The sequence below is a fragment of the Cetorhinus maximus genome, chromosome 9 (genome assembly GCF_964194155.1).
Source record: "Cetorhinus maximus chromosome 9, sCetMax3.hap1.1, whole genome shotgun sequence".
NCBI lineage: Eukaryota > Metazoa > Chordata > Chondrichthyes > Lamniformes > Cetorhinidae > Cetorhinus > Cetorhinus maximus.
In genome coordinates, this window is record NC_135887.1 from 20,776,635 (window position 1) to 20,793,808 (window position 17,174).

The following is a 17,174-nucleotide window of genomic DNA, read 5'->3' on the forward strand; positions in this document are numbered from 1 at the left end:
GCATTATCGCTTCTGGAAACATTTCAAAGCACTTCACACAGTGGATTTATCTGGAGTGTGAGATTGCTATGTGGCTAAATTTGAGTTCTTAAGAGAAAAGACTTTGAAAATGGGAAGGGGAGAAAGAATCAAATTTAGACATTTTATACTAAAATAGGGGACTGTAAATTAAAGACTTTTTAAAAAAAAAATTAAAAATAAGCACTTATACCTTGGCTAGAGAGAGAGAGATTTGGGCTGCATTCGCTCACCCCTGGTGGCCGCAGCTGGGAGGTGTTTGGACTGCGCTCCACCGGCGCCCCTCGTGGCCGCGGCTGGGAGGTGCGTGTGTTTGCGCTGCGCTCCAACGCGCCCCTAGTGGCCGCGGCCGGGCGGGGGTCGGAACGCGGCCGTCGACCGCGTCACGTGACGGTCCCTCCGCCATTAAGTCTGGGACTGAGGCTCCCATTAAAGGACAGGGACTGAACACAAACCTGAGTCGCCGAACGAGAGGCGAGTAAACCAGGGGGGGTGGGAGGGAGGGAAGGAAGGAAACGAGGAGACCGATGCCTTCATCTCGTTCCTCTCTCTGAGGAGGGAGAGAGGGGAAAAAAAGAAGAAAAGCAACCAAAGGAACAACTAAATAAAAACACCTCAGTTTTCATGTGGAAAAATATTTGAGGAAAATTTCCTGAGGGGAGGACTTTTATTTTTCTTTCTGTGTTTGCATATATCTTTTTCTTTCGAAGTGCGTGTTAAATCTTCGTCGACGATGCAGGGATCGTGATGATGAGTTCGTCCGGCTGCTGGGTGGCGAACGGGGCGAGTTTGGAGGATTGCTATTCCAATCTCTTCTCTCTGGTGAGTGATTGAAGCGGCCGTCGCGCAGCCATTTTCAAACCGCGGCCTTTTTACTCAGGCGTAGTGGAGAGAGATAGTGAGGGAGGGGGGTGGGGGGGTGTTTAAAAATACCTAATAATCTCTCACTTTAATATATTTCTAAAGCAGACTGTGTCCAAATAACTTCAATTTCTCTCTTTAGAAAGAACTTCATAAACAGTCCACTTTTTAAAAAAGCAATCACTTTTTTTTCCTTTTCAATGCTGTTAATATTTCATTAAATGTACAACTTGCACACATTTGTAAATGTCTTAAGGTGAAAATCTGTATTTTGTTTTAAAAAAAAAACCCGTGTATTGGGCCAAATGTATAAACTCTTAACTTGCCCTCAAAAAAAGGCTACTTTGCCTTTTTTCTTGGCATGTAAGAATTTGCACCGAAGATAGCCTTTTATAATATATCTACAAAACAGACATATTCATATGATATTTTTAAACTGGTCACTTTCGTTGCCATTTTCCAGTCAAAGTCGAAACAGCATTTTAACAAACGAAACTGCGGGTGCGGAGGGGGGGGGGGGGGGGTTGGGGGGCCGAAATGTTTTTAAAACATCAAAACTACGATAGGCTCCAAGGCTGTCATTTTATCTCTGACGTTTTTAAGTTTTAAAAAATATATAATTGATTATAATGAAGGGTTACATTTAGAATGTAGTCTATCTTTGCTTCACCCCCCCCCCACCAACCCCCGGAGACTGAGAGAGTAACTGCGTCGTAAAAGGGAAATGTGTTTTCAAACTTTAGAGCAAAAGCAAAAAAAAAAGCGACCAGTTTCAGAATGAGAACTCCAATCGGCTGAGGAGAGAGAAATTTTAAGTACCTCCAAAAGTTTTAATGTAACGTCGGAGAGTTTGTTTTTTGGGTGTGTAACTTTCTCCCCCCCCGCCCGCCCGCCCCCCCACCCCGTGGAATGGAAAATCTTTCTTAATTTACAAAGTGAAGGGAAGTTGTCAAAGGTCACTTTACATGGATTGTATTTCTAAATGTATTGGGTGGAGAGTATGTGTTTCAGGCCCTTTGTCTTGAGCAAGGCAGCAGATAAACAGTTTTTAAGAAAATTGTGTTATTTCTACAGCAAGCCTGTTGATTGCTATCGGAACAAATTTGGCCAGTGCATTCCTCCGAGCTGACAAAACTTGTTCATATCGTGTTTGATTTTATTAACATTGGATATATGGGAAGGGGTGGCGAAATGGAAAGTTTCAGAGCCAGTGTTTCCTTTTTGGTCATATGGGAGTCTTTAAATGATCTGGAACATCTTTTTTTTTAAAAAGTTTTTTTTGAACTTAAAATTCTTAGTATGGCTGTCCAGCTGTCTTCTAAAAATTACAGTTACGCTCATTACAGTTGAATGTGTTGCTGCTGTTCAGCTTTTTAGTGGAAAATGTGGATGAGCTTTTTGAAAAATTTGCAAATAGAATATGGAAAATAAAATTGACTTAGTCTTATTTTGGATTGCAAGAAACAAGTGCAGTGGTGGAAACTGACCTGTATGGATTTTGAGCTATAAAAGTAGAATTGGGCTTTTAATTTTAAAATGATCCCACTGACATTCTTTCTTGCCCCCTCTCTCTCTCTCTCTCTCTCTTCCCCCCCCCCCCCTCAAATCCTCGAGGAATTTATTGCTGTGACTCCTCCTCCTTTAGCTGAGATAACGAATAATCTGAGCTGCAGACTTCATGACTGCTGTAGTTTTAGTTGGTGTCTGGCAGGAGAACTGATGAAATGGAGTCAGAACAAAATAAGTTCTTACTCCTTTTCTCTTCTGCCCTGTCCCAAAAAAAATGACAATGTTTTGTTAGTTTAGTTTATACCTAGAAGAACATAACATAGAAGTTGTTTCAGGTAAACTGTTAAAATGACACTTGAACCTGTGATTTTATGGTTGGGATGTGGGTGCTTTTGTTTTTATTTCCTGATTGGTTTGCCACAAAGTCCTGACTAAATTGATGAATAATATTTTGAAGATCCACTGTTAGGGAAACAATGTCTCCAAGCTAAGTGTCGATATAATTTACTTGATCTAGAATAGATGTCCAGAGCAGGCTTGTGTTCAAAGTTTATGGTTTTGTGGTGAGTGGTATAGCCTGAACTTCTTTAAGTAACAAGCTATGTCATTTCCCTCCCCTTTGTTAATTTCCTATTCCTAATGGCACTGTCAGCACAGACTCAATGGGCCAAATGGCTTCTTTCTGTCCTGTATTGTCCTGACTGTTACTGGAATTTGGCTTTATGGATGTTCACTTACCTTTGTTACATCATCCATTTTGTTACATGTAGGCAGTGAACACTAGTAGCTGATTCATCTGGTTGGCGAGGTGAGACAGGGGGTGTAGTGGAAGGGTTGGCATCACAGCCAAGCCCAACTCTATATTTACTGGCAAACACTTTTTTCAGTAAGAAAGAAAAGGACTTGCATTTGTATATTGCCTTTCACGACCATTTGGTGTCTCTAAGCCGTTTACAGCTCAACTGCTTTTGATTATAGTGTTGTAGTGTAAGAAACATGGCAGCCAATTTGCACGCGGCAAACTCTCTCAACCAGTATTGTGATAATGACTGGATAATCTGTTTGTGTAATCTTAGTTGAGGGATAAATATTGGGCAGGGCACCTGGGATAACACTCGTGCTCACCCCCCCCAGCCCCCATCCTTGCTGTCCCTCATATAGTGGCTGTGGAATCTCTTTTTGTCCACCTGAGGGGGCTGATTGGGCATTGGTTTAACATCGCATCTGAAAGATAACAGTTTCAACATTGCAGCACACTCTCATTGGAGTGTCATCCTTGATATTTCTTTTCAAGTCCTGGAGTAGGACTTAAACTCTCTCAGCCTTCTGTGCTACGAACTGAGCCATAGCTAACACTGAGGTTTGATGGTTTGCAATCGAGTGTGAAGCACAACTCTTGTTTTTCTCCCCCTTCCTAGTCCAGGATCACTGAATCCAATTTTTAGCAGTGTCTTTGCTGGTCTGGCTGATGTCAACACAGACTAAGAATTGAATGTTTTGATCTGCATCGCTTAGCACATTGAGGCAGTGACTTTGTCTAATAGGCCGTAAGAGGAGTTGCGTCTTAGCAGAGATTAGTGCTTGTACTCTGTTCTACCAGGCTGTTCTATATTGTACACTGTTCTGTTTCAGTAATCTTTAAGTAATTGATCTCTTCCAGTAGTAGCAGCTTGCGTCTGAATTCTGGAACGAAAGCTGTCAAGACCATCATGCTTCACTATTTTGCTGTGCTGTTCTTAAAGTTGGGGTGGGGGTGGGGGGTGGAAATACAGCTTGCTATAAATAAATCCGTACATACACATACTTTCTGGCCAGAGGCTTGCCAGATCTGATTTTGCGGTTGGGTTGCTCTATGATGTCACTAACAAAATATCCTGGAGTGGCTCCATTGAAAACAATTGATTTCAGACCTGGGAGTTGATCTGGAATTTGCCATGTCCAGGAAACCTAGCTACTAGCTGGGTGCATATCCAACCAGTGACTTGGGTTCCTGAGGTTGGCAGCACTGCCTTGGCTCTCTCTCTAGCCGGTCCAAGATTGTGAGCTACCTCTTTTGTTCCCCCCACCCCCAGCCATTGATTTTAATGGAGCCACTCTGAGATCCCTGGGACTACTGCCCAATAGTGATGTCATCAGAGTATCTTAATAGTGAAAAGATCCAATCTGCTGGCCTCTGTTCTAGCTTTAAAAAAATTAGATGTTTTAAAAGTTCATCCCCTCCATAACTTTCTTTTCTGCTTTTTAAAAAAAAATGATACTGATGAAATACAAAATTTGGAAGATAAGATTACATTTGAGTCTAGCCTTTGTTGTTGCTCTGTGGGATTGACTGCATATGATTCTTTCCTTGATCTTGAGGTTGGCTTCTATAGTAGAAGCTATATCTAATCCTATCCTTTGCTGATGTGCTTGAGTATGCTTCAAGGTCATTGAATAATAATCCACAATGGGAACCCTTGCTATTTCTCCCAGTTTTCTCCTCCTTCAAATTCTGAAACCTGAGGCCAATTGTAGTGCTCTCTATTAGAGATTACTTGATGGATATAGTCTAGTTACCTATTGACTCATTAGGAAAGCTTACAATATAATGTACTTTGATCTTAAATTCTGATATCATTTGCTTCACTTTCTTGAATCTGCTGGGATTTGGGTATAAAGTTATTAGCAACTCCTGTACATTATTCACTGCTAAAATTCATAAGTGAACAATAAATAGTAATATGGACTGACCTTGTCAACATAAGCACTTCTTATAACGGTTGGTGTTGCTGTAATGTTTTTTTTCCATTTGGAGGCACTAAGACCAATTTTAACACCTCTGCTGTATTGACTTGGCACAGGGCAAGGATCTAATCTGTATATAAATGCTTTACTTTGAACTTAAATATTAAATCCAGTTGAGAGAGATCCTTGTGTGCCATATTTCATGTTTTTGCACTCAATTTCTGAGCTGATCTACAATGGAGACCCAAAGAATGGGGGAACTGCCCCCTGTGTTTACCATTACTGAAATTGGCAGCCTTATCATGGGCTTAAAGAGCAAACTTGCACACATACCTCAAACCATAACACAGTCACTGAATTACCTTTGAAGTGTAATTGCTGTTTTGTAGGTAAATGTGGCAGCAGCTCCCATGATTGGCATTAAAGTGAATGAACAGTTGATCTATTTTTGTTGCTTGGAAGCTAAATGTTGATTAGAACATGAGGGCCCTCTTTTCATCCCCTTTCCAACAGTGCAACAGGACATTTTGCATCTACCTGAACAGGCAGACAGGACGACCTCAGTTCAATGTCTCATGTGAAAGATAGCAGCTCCAACAACACAGTATTTGTTCAGCATTGCACTGGAATGTCAGCTTAGATTATGTGCTCAAGTCCTGGAGTGGGATGTTGAACCCAAGGCAGTTGGGATTTGTTTCTTTTTAGTCTCTGGCATTTACGCTGTGGATTGCGTTCAGAAATGGCAGATGTATCCTGTATTCTACACCTGTACTGCAGGCCAACTTGTGTTGTAGCTAGATTTATCCATTGACCATCATGAGAACTATTCAGATTGTTTTGATGTGACCGAGTCACCTGTGATCCATAGTTCTGTGATTCCAGTGTATATGGGAATAGTTTTGAAGTGAGCTGGCTGTAAATTGTCACATGAATGCAAGATGGGTGCTGTTCTGAGTGTGTGTGTAATTTAAATAATGGCAAGGAAGTTCTTAATGGCTTTGAATGGAATTTTTGTAGGACAAAAATTAGTTTTGAACGATGTAAGGTGTTTTGGAGGTTAACTAGTTCTCACTGAATCAATGATGGCACTGTGAAGAATATCATTCTCACCCCATTCAAATAGTGTTACTCAGCCATTCCCACAAGTAAGTACGGTGCAGATTAAACCAAATACTGGATCAGGAGAGACACTTAAGTTTTATTTTTGTGAAAGAAGAAGATTTAAGGAGAGGAATAGCAAGAGACATGCAACAGAAAATACAACTCCCTTCCAAATAATGTTCTTTCCTATTGGTTTAATCTCTGTTCCTGTGGGAATGGCTGAGTAACAGTTTGAATGGGGTAGGAATGAGATTCTTGCGGGAGTGAAGTGCCATTGTTTCAGTGGCATTGCCATTTATTTTCCCTAAACCATAACACCAAAACAATGGACCAGAATTAACTGGCCAATTTTCTTCAATGTGACCACGGTGTTATGTTTCTGAGAATTTAAGAAGAGAAAAAGTAATGATGGGGCAATCTCTGCTATCACTTGTAGATGCAAAGATTGCATGTTGGAGCTTGGGATAAATGGCATGAATTTGGCACCAGTAAAGAAGGGAGTTGTTGTTTTTTCCCTTGTGTTACATGTGTCTTCCTTTTCCCTAATTTTGGTCTTTCACAAAAATAAAACTTAAATGTGTCTCTTGCTCCACTGTGCTGTACCTCCCTGTGGGAATGGCTGAATAACACCATTTGATTGGCGTAGGAATATGAGATTTTGCAGGAGTGTAGTGCTGTCGTTTCAGTGGCAGCGCCACTTGTTTTCCCTAATGCTTGTATCTTTCACTTTCTTTGTTTCTGGTTCCACTAGAATGCTTGCATATTTGTGACCTAAAATATCAACAGTTCATGTCTGTGCAGAGGATGCTGGTTGTAGACTAAAATACCCTGCACTGAAAATACTTTCTTTCCCTCCTTCATGTAAGTTACATTTTTCAAATGAACAAATAATACACAAGACCTATTTATTTAGGAGGGTAAAATTAAAAGTTTATGTACAGGTAGAGCACTTCAAATCTGGATAGCTGAAAACCAGCAGTGTCTGAAAACTGGATGCGCGATTGTGCTAGGCACTGCATTGGCGAAGTGTGGCTCCAGATTATTTAATGGCTTTTGGGTGCTGCTCTATTCTGCGCTTCAAACTGCCCTTGACCTGACCCGCCTTCACACAAACTGCTCATGGCCCGAACCGCCTGACCTGAAATCTGGCACAGTCTCAATTCAGAGGGTGCCGGATTTGAGGTACTGTGCCTGCATTGTCCCTTTATGCACAATCTACTTCCATTTATATAGCACCCTTCACTTTGAAAATGCCCTGAAGTGTTGCACTGAGGCTTGATCAGGAAAAAAAATGGATGCTGAGCCACAGGAAGGAGAGATTAGGTGAGGTTTGGCCGCCAATGTGGGTTGAGCATTTTTCAAAGTGGGGAAGGTTTGGAAATTTGAATTGGTTAATTATTATTTTGTTTCAAATTCTATTTGCTTTAAAAGGTTTTGCTATGGTTGCCTGTTGTCTCTCTTTTTCTGTGATAGTTTGAATAAGCTTTGTATTAAAATAACTCAAAAACTAGTACAGGTTTGGCTATTTTGTCGTTAGACAGTGTAATATGCTATAGAACTACCTGTATTGTATTTGTACTTTATACTGTTGGCAACATTAATCATTCAATATATTGCATATCTAAATTGACTTCAATTTAAACTGGAAATTTAAATCTCTTAGAATTCCATGGGGGTTTGCATTAGGTTAGAATTTTGAAAAAACTCTTGCCCTATTTTACCATGTCATTTACTAGCCAAAGGTGCAGGTAGGTGACCTGCATTGATGCCTTTTGAGAATTATCATTTTAATAAGGTGGCTGTTAGTAAATGAGTATGACATGGTACACTCTCTTGTAAATGAATATGACATGGTATACTCTCTTGTATTTGTTTCTTTTGCTTCCCATTAGGGTGCTGATTAGTAAAGGGCTGAGATCTTGAACTTGTGCTGCAAGGCATTGCAGGCATTGAACAACTGTGACACAGAGCGTTATGGGGCCACTTACTGCACTATCCAAATTTTAAGTTTGTGTGAAATATTATTTCAGGAACAACAGCCCTCCCCTGAAAGGGGCAGTGTGATTGAGTTAATGCTGTGCATAGTTGTGGTTTTTGAGGTGAATAATGAAGATATCTTGGACAAGTCACACTACCAATGACAAGGTGCTAGTAAAATCTGAGACCAATAGAACTGCTGACCAAGGTCAGGAAGAGACAGTTGGAATTTCTTGGACACATAATGCTGATCGGAAATATCAATGATAGACAAAGAATGACCTTTTAAAGAACCTCGCAACAGGGTGAATGTGAATGAAGATGAGCCAGGCCTCGAGCAAGATTAACAAGACAGTATGGTCACCCCTTTTAGTGTATGGTACTTGAAGGGAGAATGTTGGAGAATAGATTGTGCATGAGGCAGGTGGCTTTTTCTTGGGACTTGCTGTAACCAGTTCATGGTGAGGGGAGAGTGATTGATTGAAGTCACAAATATCCATGAAGTGAGAATAAGTTTGTACAGATTAGAGGATACTGTGTAAATGGGGCAACGAACTTGCTGTGGATGGGTTTGCCAGCATTTGTTTCTGCATCTAGATGAGTGATGAATCCCAGAACTGTTGATGTGGGGAGAATTTCTCAAGCACTATTTTCGTTTCAATTTAAATTGCTTTTGCATAGTTGAAACATCATGGAAGCCTTTAAATGTTGGAATCACATGGTGTACAAGCCATGTGAGTGAGATTCTGGGAGGAAATCCAAGTTTGAGGCAAACTCATAACTTTCTACCTTTCAGGCTAAGTTGCATTAATCACTTTTTTGTAATTTTTAATGGTGATCATTTTTGTGGTGAAATTCTGTTTTTTGTATGATTTGTGTGGTCCAAATGAATTGTCTGTGTGCAATAGTTATCAATTTCTATATTTCAGTTGAGATAAGGGACTGAGAACTGACTAATTGTATTTCTTTTGCTGGAGGTCTCCAGTACTTCGATAAAATCTTTACTGGAGGGCCTAAGGTGGTCTTTTGAATAGGACTTCTCCAACAATAAATGTGAGCAGATATGCTAGAACAGCAGCTGGCCGGGGTAGGAAGTGAGAGACGGGAGCACCTTCTGTGAATTTGCTTTACAATGTGAGGTTTGATGTTTATAGTCTGGGCAGGGTTTGGTGTGAAATAATCTTACAAAAGCATTAGTCTGATTAGTCAATGAGATGATGGATATTGAGATCTGTGTTGTGAACAGATGTGCTCAAGGGGATTGCCACCCAAAGTCACGACAGGCATTCGGTACTCCTATCTGAAATGAACGGAGAGGCCCTATTTGCAAACAATCTTGAATATACACTTGTAAAGGCATTCTTTACTTGAAAAATTTGTTTTGGGAGTTTGAGGGCGTGATCTTCAGTAGCTTGTGAAAATTGAGCTTGTTGTATGAGTCACTTTTTATTGTGTTGATGGCTATGTCCCCATCCAATGGAATTGAGGGTACTAAACCTACTGCTTAAAATTTTAATAGTTGTAATTTTTTTCTGAATAATGGGCATTGTTTTAATGTAGATGTCAGTGTTGGCTTGCTTGCCTCTAATTCAGAAGGTCATAGGTGCAAGTCTTCAGAGACTTGAGGATATAATCTTGGCTTGCACTTCAGTACGTTTTGAGGAAATTGAATGGCACTGTTGGAGTGCCATTCTTGGAATGAGCCATTAAATCGTCCCATCTATCCTCTCGTCAACTTAAATGATCTCATGTCACTATTTGAGCAGGGGAGTATGACAGTTTTTAATGTAATACATTTCTCAGGATTTTCTGGTTGGAAATTCCTGCCAATAGTCAATGGATGTTTTGCTGTGTCACCAAATTTTTTGTCCCGCCTGCAACGACCTGCTGTGGGTGGGGCAGGAAAATCCTGGCTGTGGTCTTGTATCACATTCCTATTTGGGAGCCTTGTGTGCAAATTGCAGTGTTCCCCTATTTTGCCAGTGATTACACTTCAAAAATACTTAATTGGTTGTGAAGTGCTTTGGGATGATGTGAAAGATGCTATATACAATAAACCCAGCTGATTTTCAAAAACATCTTGCAGTTGTATCGTATGTTCTATGCTTGTCTAGAGTTTAAATACTTTTGTGTGGCCACGCTAAGTGCAGAATTTGGTATAGGTGAATGTGTACTTGTAATCGCTATGGTTAGTAAATGGGTGAGGTAGGCGACCATGCATTTGTTACACTGCCTGCAACTGAGAGTAAAGAAAGCAAACTCTCTAGTAAATGCTCTTCTAGAGGGCTGATTTATTTTTTGGAAAAACAGCATCTTTATCTGAACATCCTCAGCTCATCTTTATATTAATCTGTACCAGGACTTTGAAACGGTTTTGTTTTCAGCATCCTTTTCAAATCTGTGTTGCTTGAGAAAACATTTGGCCTACTTCATAAATTTATTTCCACTAATACAAAAAAAACAGTACTTTGAGTAAGCAGCCTTCAAACGGGAAATTGTGACTAAGAAACTAGTTTTTTTAACATGTTGACTTGCAGAATAACATTTTGTGACTTCCTGTTTTCAAATTTTATCAAAGTATTACATAGAGGAAAGCATAATTAACTAGCTATATTTGTACACTTACTGGATTTCGAGCAGAGTGTAGAGTCATTCATAAGCTAGTCTGGCGCAGCACCCTGTAGTTGAACATCATCCCAGCATAGTTGTACACAGACATAGAGTTCTCTGCAACTTTTTGGCTGTACAAATGCATTCCAAAGCAGTTAGAGAAGTTAGTATTAAACCTGCTGTTTACTTTGTCATGAAAATGTGTAGCAAAAGTATTACTGCAGCAAGGAGGCCGATCCAGAGTACTGGATTTTCTATTATTTTAAAAGTTTAATTGAAATGAGCTGCTTGAAGTTGTAACACAGGGATAATTTCTTTTTAATTATGTTTTTAATTTTTTTCCCCCCACATCCCACCCAGAAGCATTGATTTCCTTACTAAGATATATAATTCCACAGATGCTGGTCACTCTGAAGGAGTCCAGAGGGATGTTTTAAATACTCGTGGAAATTTTTTTTCCAGACTCTGACATTTAGTGGTGGAAAGTAGCTCTGTACTTTGCAGGCCTTTTGGTTATGCATCAACAGAACATCAAAGGCCTTTTTTTTTAGTGAGGGGCGGGGGGGGGTGGTGGATGGAGAAAGAAAGGCCAATGTTAAGTAAATTGGGAGGAGAGGTTTGTAGTTGGCACTGAATCAGCCTGAAGAGTGAGATACAGGAAGTAGCCTATAATTGAATGTTCAACTTTGGTCTATAACTGAACCCTTAGTCAAAGTAAAATTAATTTCTGTTATTTGTGGTAACCTGTATATGCAGTCTCAAATAAAACCTTTTAATGCCCTGTAAATATGGACCATAAACAGATTTTTAATTTTATGGTCAAATCATTGTTGTTGCTGCAACCATTTGTTGTTGCTGGGCTCCAAATTAAAGGCGCAGTAGGAAGAATAATTGACTCGTTGCTAATCTCTGCTCTGATCTGCTATAATGGCTTTGAAATGCGTGTACATAAAGATGGACTGAATCCATTTTTAAACAGTTTAGAGTAAGTACAAGGAGTTTCTTGCATGTAGGAGAGTTTACAATGAAGTATGCATGTGTTGGTGTTGAATTGTGTTCACCGGTGTTATGCTATTGTCATTGATTCACAGTTGAACTGACTTGGTATCGGTTAAGTCTACCTGCGCCAAATTTGAAGCTTGTGAACAGTGCAACTCCTAGTTAAATTTGCAAGGAGCTCATTGTACTTGTGAATGTACCTTCTCATGATTGAGCTATCCACTGAAATCAGTATAATGCTTTTTTGTGTACACCCTGAAGCTGTTTATTGATTTCTCTTTTCCCCCTTCTGTCCCACCACCTCCATCCATTAAGGTCATAATGCAACATTGTGGAGGTGCACCTTTTTCGGAAAAATAAAGATCGACTGTGATGGAAGGGATTGAATAATAAAGTATTTTGATATTTTTATTGTTTTATATATGTGCAATGTGGAACAGGAATTTGGTTATCTTGCAATTTTTGATCCGGTTATTTTCTCAACAATTTTTTTGTATGCTCTCCCCATAACCCCCATTTAATTTGGGTAGAGTATGATGCCCTGGTTTATTGTTCCCATGGCTGTGCTTCATTTAATGTGTTCTGTATTCTAATGGTTATAAGTCAAAAGTGTTTTCCTGCCCTCGAGCTGGTGACCTGACTGAGAATTGCTGAAACTTCTAAGTGGTTTCAGTGACTGGCAGCCCTGAGACATTAACTTGTGCCCTCCTGGCTACAGATCAAATGCACTGAAATTTTGAAAACCATTTTTACAGGGGATTCTATGGTTGTTTCTTATTATGACACACAATCTGCTTCTGGATGTTAGATCCTTTAATAGCTTAACATCTTGTTCTTCTGTTTCCATCTAGGCTGACCTGCCTGGAATTAAATGGCGACGTTATTCGTGGCAAGGTCCTGTAGGGACGCCGCTCGTCATCCCGGTGGCTGAAGACGATGCCATTCTCTGCAGCTTTAGCCGCTGCTTGAAGGCTAATGTACTTTGTGTGTGGCGAAGGGATATGACACCAGGCCACAGAGAGCTTTGGATTTTCTGGTGGGGTGAAGTGCCAAATTTTGCTGATCTCATCCACCATGAACTCAAAGGTGAGGAAAAAAGAATGGATCTAAAGTTCAGTCTTTTTTAAAAAAAAGTTTACAATGATCTATCAACACCTTGATCAGCATCTGACAAACCTTCATGAAAGCTTGTGAAAAAAAAACGGCCACTTGGATGAGGTCCATAGTAGTGTTGTATCCCAGCAAAGGATAGGGAAAGGGACAGGGAGCTAGTAAGGTGGGGCAGAAATGAGAGCTACTGGCAATCACTTTTTGTTTTCTGCTTATTGACTGCAGTGGTGGTGGCAAATGGTCAGTGTTGTTTGCTGGTTTAATGGTTTCCCAGGATGCAAAGGTGTAGTTTAAGTGATAGGGACTCCAATAGAATAAACGTGATTTTTTTTTTGTTGAAATAGTGGAACTTAGTTTTCCCTTTCTTTAAAGGACTTGCTCTAAAGTAAGCAGATAATTGGCAAGTGGACTTTTAGCAATACCCTTGACTCCCTGACTCCTCGATGCTTCAGATTTAAAATTCTTATACTCATCTTTAAATCCCTTCATAGACTTGTCCCCTCAATATCTGTAATCTCCATTAACTTCTTAATTTCCCTCCTGCCTCCCCGCCCCCCCCATGATACCTGAGCTCTGCATGCCTCTGATGTAGCATGCATTTATCCAAATGAGTATTGCTGAAAAAAGAGACATGACGAAGCTTTTCATCTTGTATTTATCAGAACACTTTGCAAGAATACCAATATAAGGGAAAACAGCGATATATACTGAAGAGAGTGCTCCCACCTTTTTAATGGCCTTCGTCCCTCCTAATATTGCCGCCTTTGTTTTCTTATTTCTATTTATATTATGCCTCTTGGAGACTCCTTGGGATATATTTTTATGCTAAAAGCATTTAAGTGCAAGGTGTAGCATTATTTTCACTTATGAGCCATATTACCTATCAGAACAAAATTAGTTTCATTACTCCATGCAAAGGTGAGGTTAGTATGTTGCCAGATGTTCAGTGTATGGAAGGAAATGTCTGTCTTGATATTTTTAGTGGTTTTGTTTTTATTTTGCATTTTCCAAGGGAAGAGGTTGAAGCAGAGGAAGGATCATTGACTGATTAGCATTTTGACAGGCTGACTGTTGTAAACCTTTTATATCAGATGATAGAGTGGTGAGCCATATACAGTAAGGGTTTCTGTACTCCCGTAACCCGTACATGATTGGGTGCACCTGTCAGGTGTGAATATTCTGCTGGATTTTGTCTACTCAGAACTCCGAGCTGGCGCATTGGTCTCTGCTCACCATCTGGAGTGGAGTTTTAACCTGCATGTTCTGTTTCTGAGACAGAATCTTAAGGCTCACTCCATATTTTTCAATGAGATTACACATTACTGAGATGTGTTGTGTTAACTTTGTTATCTAATGGAATAATTCAAGTTACCTTAATGCAAATAGCCATGGCTAATTGTTCTGGATTCTGAATATCTGATTTACTGGGATAATGTTGTGCAAAAAGAGTACAAGATTTGTCAGCATCTCTTTATTTGGTGGGTATCTTTGGTCATGTCCTTATCTTAGCACTGGACTACAGTAACATCCCCTAATGAGTATATTTCAAGTAAAATCTGTTGCTCCTTTCCTTGATGGTAGCAAGTGTTTACAGAATAAGATTTGAGTATCCAATTGTTCGCATATTTTTGAATCTGAAATTAGGTTTGCTACTGAAATCAGAAATGCTGGGGATGGATAGAAGATGGAGGAAATTTATAGCTGATCAGTTAGCACCAGATAATATATGGTGGTTTCAGCGTGAGCGAGAGGATTTGATGAAGGGTAAATGCTTAAAGTGTCAGTTATTTTATTTATCTTTTTAAAGATGCTAAATGACCTACTGTATTTTTCTGCTTTTGTTTATTATTTGCAATTTTTTAAGTTCCCTAAGCTGTTATGAGATGCAGATTAACTCCTGTTTCAATTCTACACGTTACCATCAAGTGGATTTTGCCAAGTTCTCTTATTTCTGTCCCTTTAACTGACTCAACTTTTTAACGTGTTAATCATTTTATAAGCAATTCCAGGCAGCTTCGAGATCTGATCCAGGAACTCTCCTTTGTTATGTGTTTGAAATGCATGATGGTAGTAAAAGCTCCACTACTGCCTGGTTAAGATCTACTGCTTTGTGCAGGGTGAGCATTAAACCTGGATCTTCGAAGTTTGTTTTACGAAGTACTACATCATTTGTTCCCATAGCTTTAGTGGATAGAAAATTTGCACCATCAGCATCTGTTTTTTAAAAAAATATAGTTAATTAGTCAGCTTCTGACTGTTGAACTCATTGGGCTCTATATATTTGCTTGCAGGAAGTGCTGAGACAGTGATTGAGTTGAATTAGCTCAGACAGCTGAAATGCTATGTTAATTATTTTGTATGTTCAGAGATTGACTTCAACAATGTTAAAGATCTAAATTAAGGTTGTTATAGTTCCTAAGACAAGCTCTTCTGAAAGAAGCTGTCAGGCCAAAGTAAAAGGATGAAAACGGTGTTTAAACAGGGTGCTGGTGGTGACCTCTTTGAGGTTGCAGCTTTTTAAAATTTAGTCTGTAGCTGTAATCTATGTTATTACATTGATTAACACTTTTATTTTTGTAGTATGCAAGTGCATTTGTGACTAGACATGTTGGGGTTGCTTGTTATGAGTTCACTTAAATAAATAAATCTCAATTTCCTTGAGGAATCCTTAATCTTGTAGGTGGTGCTGTGGAAAATGAACATTGAACTAAAAGGACAAGTCCTCAGTTCAGAGCCATCTTTAATGAAGCAAAACTTAAATATTTGTGTCCAAATGCTACTCTGAAACTGCGATCACTTTTTGTTTGCATTTCTTGTAATGTTATAATTTATGGTCCTGTTTCCTTGAAAGCTTAAACTTAAGCGTATGTTTTCAGTGGGGCCATGCAGCATGGTGTTAATATGTCATGGCCTTATTCTAATTTCTAGATATAAGTAGCTCTGTTGCAGGGAGGTGGAACCCTGGCCCTGTTTAAAGGAACAGAAAATCTGCTAGTGAGAAAGCTGCTTGGGCCACTTAAAACACCCTTCCAAATTGCTGGCATTAGTAATCTGGATGCAGATTACTTGTCTGTTTATTTTCTTGGCAATAGTTAATGCAAGTGGGATGGGGGTAAGATTTGTTTACAAAGAGGGAGATTTGATCTGATCATAGAGTGAGATTGAACAGCCTTTGTAGAGCAGAGAATGAACCCAAATTGCTGTTGGCCCCTTTTTTTTTGCTTGGATCCTCATCAACCACCTCACCTTATCGGCACAAGTGAGATTGGTGTGATGGTGGTGAGGATGGGGTGGTCACAAAGCTCCATTTCAGGATTGCCTGTCTTTCACCAGGATTTTGTCGTCTTGTTGCTGCATTAAAGCGTTTATGGGTAAATGTTCTGCTTTGTAAAATGCCTGTGCATATTGGAGAACTGAGCACCTACAGCCCATGATTTTCCATCCTCTGATATTAATACAGAGCTCTGAAGAAGAGTCAGATGGACTCGAAACATTAACTGTGTTTCTCTCCACAGATGCTGCCAGACCTGTTGAGTTTTACTAGCGTTTTCTGTTTTTATTTCAGATTTCCAGCATCCGCAGTATTTTGCTTTTCTAAAAGAAAGGATGTTATGATTCAGTTATACAGGGCATTGGTGAAACTGTATTTTGAGCAGCATCCGCACTAGCCATATAAATAATGTGGCTACAAGAGCAGGTCAGAGGCTGGGAATCCTGTGATGAGTAACTCACCACCTGACTCCCCAAAGCTTGTCCACCATCTACAAGGCACAAGTCAGGAATGTGATGGGATACTCCCCACTTAGAGTCCTAGAGGTCTACAGCACAGAAAAAGGCTCTTCAGCCCATCGAGTCTGCGCCAGTCAAACAAGTCCCTAACTATTCTAATCCCATTTTCCAGCACTAGCCCATAGTCTTGTATGCCATGGCATCGCAAGTGCATATCCAAATACTTAAATGTTATGAGGGTATCTGCCTCTACTGCCCTTTGCAGGCACAAACCAGGGAACTACAGGCCAGTCAGTCTAACCTCAGTGGTGGGGAAACTATTGGAAGCAATTCTGAGGGACAGAATTAATCTACACTTGGAGAGGCAGGGATTAATCAAGGACAGTCAACATGACTTTAAGGGGTCACGTCTGACCTGGATGAGTGCAGCTCCCACAACACTGGATGCTTGACACCATCCAGGGCAAAGCAGCCCACTTGATTGGCATCGCATCCACAAGCATTCACTCCCTCCATCACCGACACAGTACACACTA

General features: G+C 40.0%; 1 protein-coding gene across 2 annotated transcripts in view; it reads left to right on the forward strand.

The window, feature by feature from the left end:
* Nucleotides 1-618: 618 nt before the first annotated feature.
* med13a (mediator complex subunit 13a) overlaps nt 619-17,174 on the forward strand; it is a 191,958-nt gene continuing 175,402 nt past the window's right edge. For both annotated transcript variants that reach the window (XM_078548226.1, XM_078548227.1), the window contains exons 1-2: nt 619-840; nt 12,651-12,885. In XM_078548226.1, the coding sequence (XP_078404352.1) occupies nt 766-840; nt 12,651-12,885 (310 nt within the window). In that variant the 5' untranslated portion in view covers nt 619-765. The remainder of the gene's footprint in view (nt 841-12,650; nt 12,886-17,174) is intronic.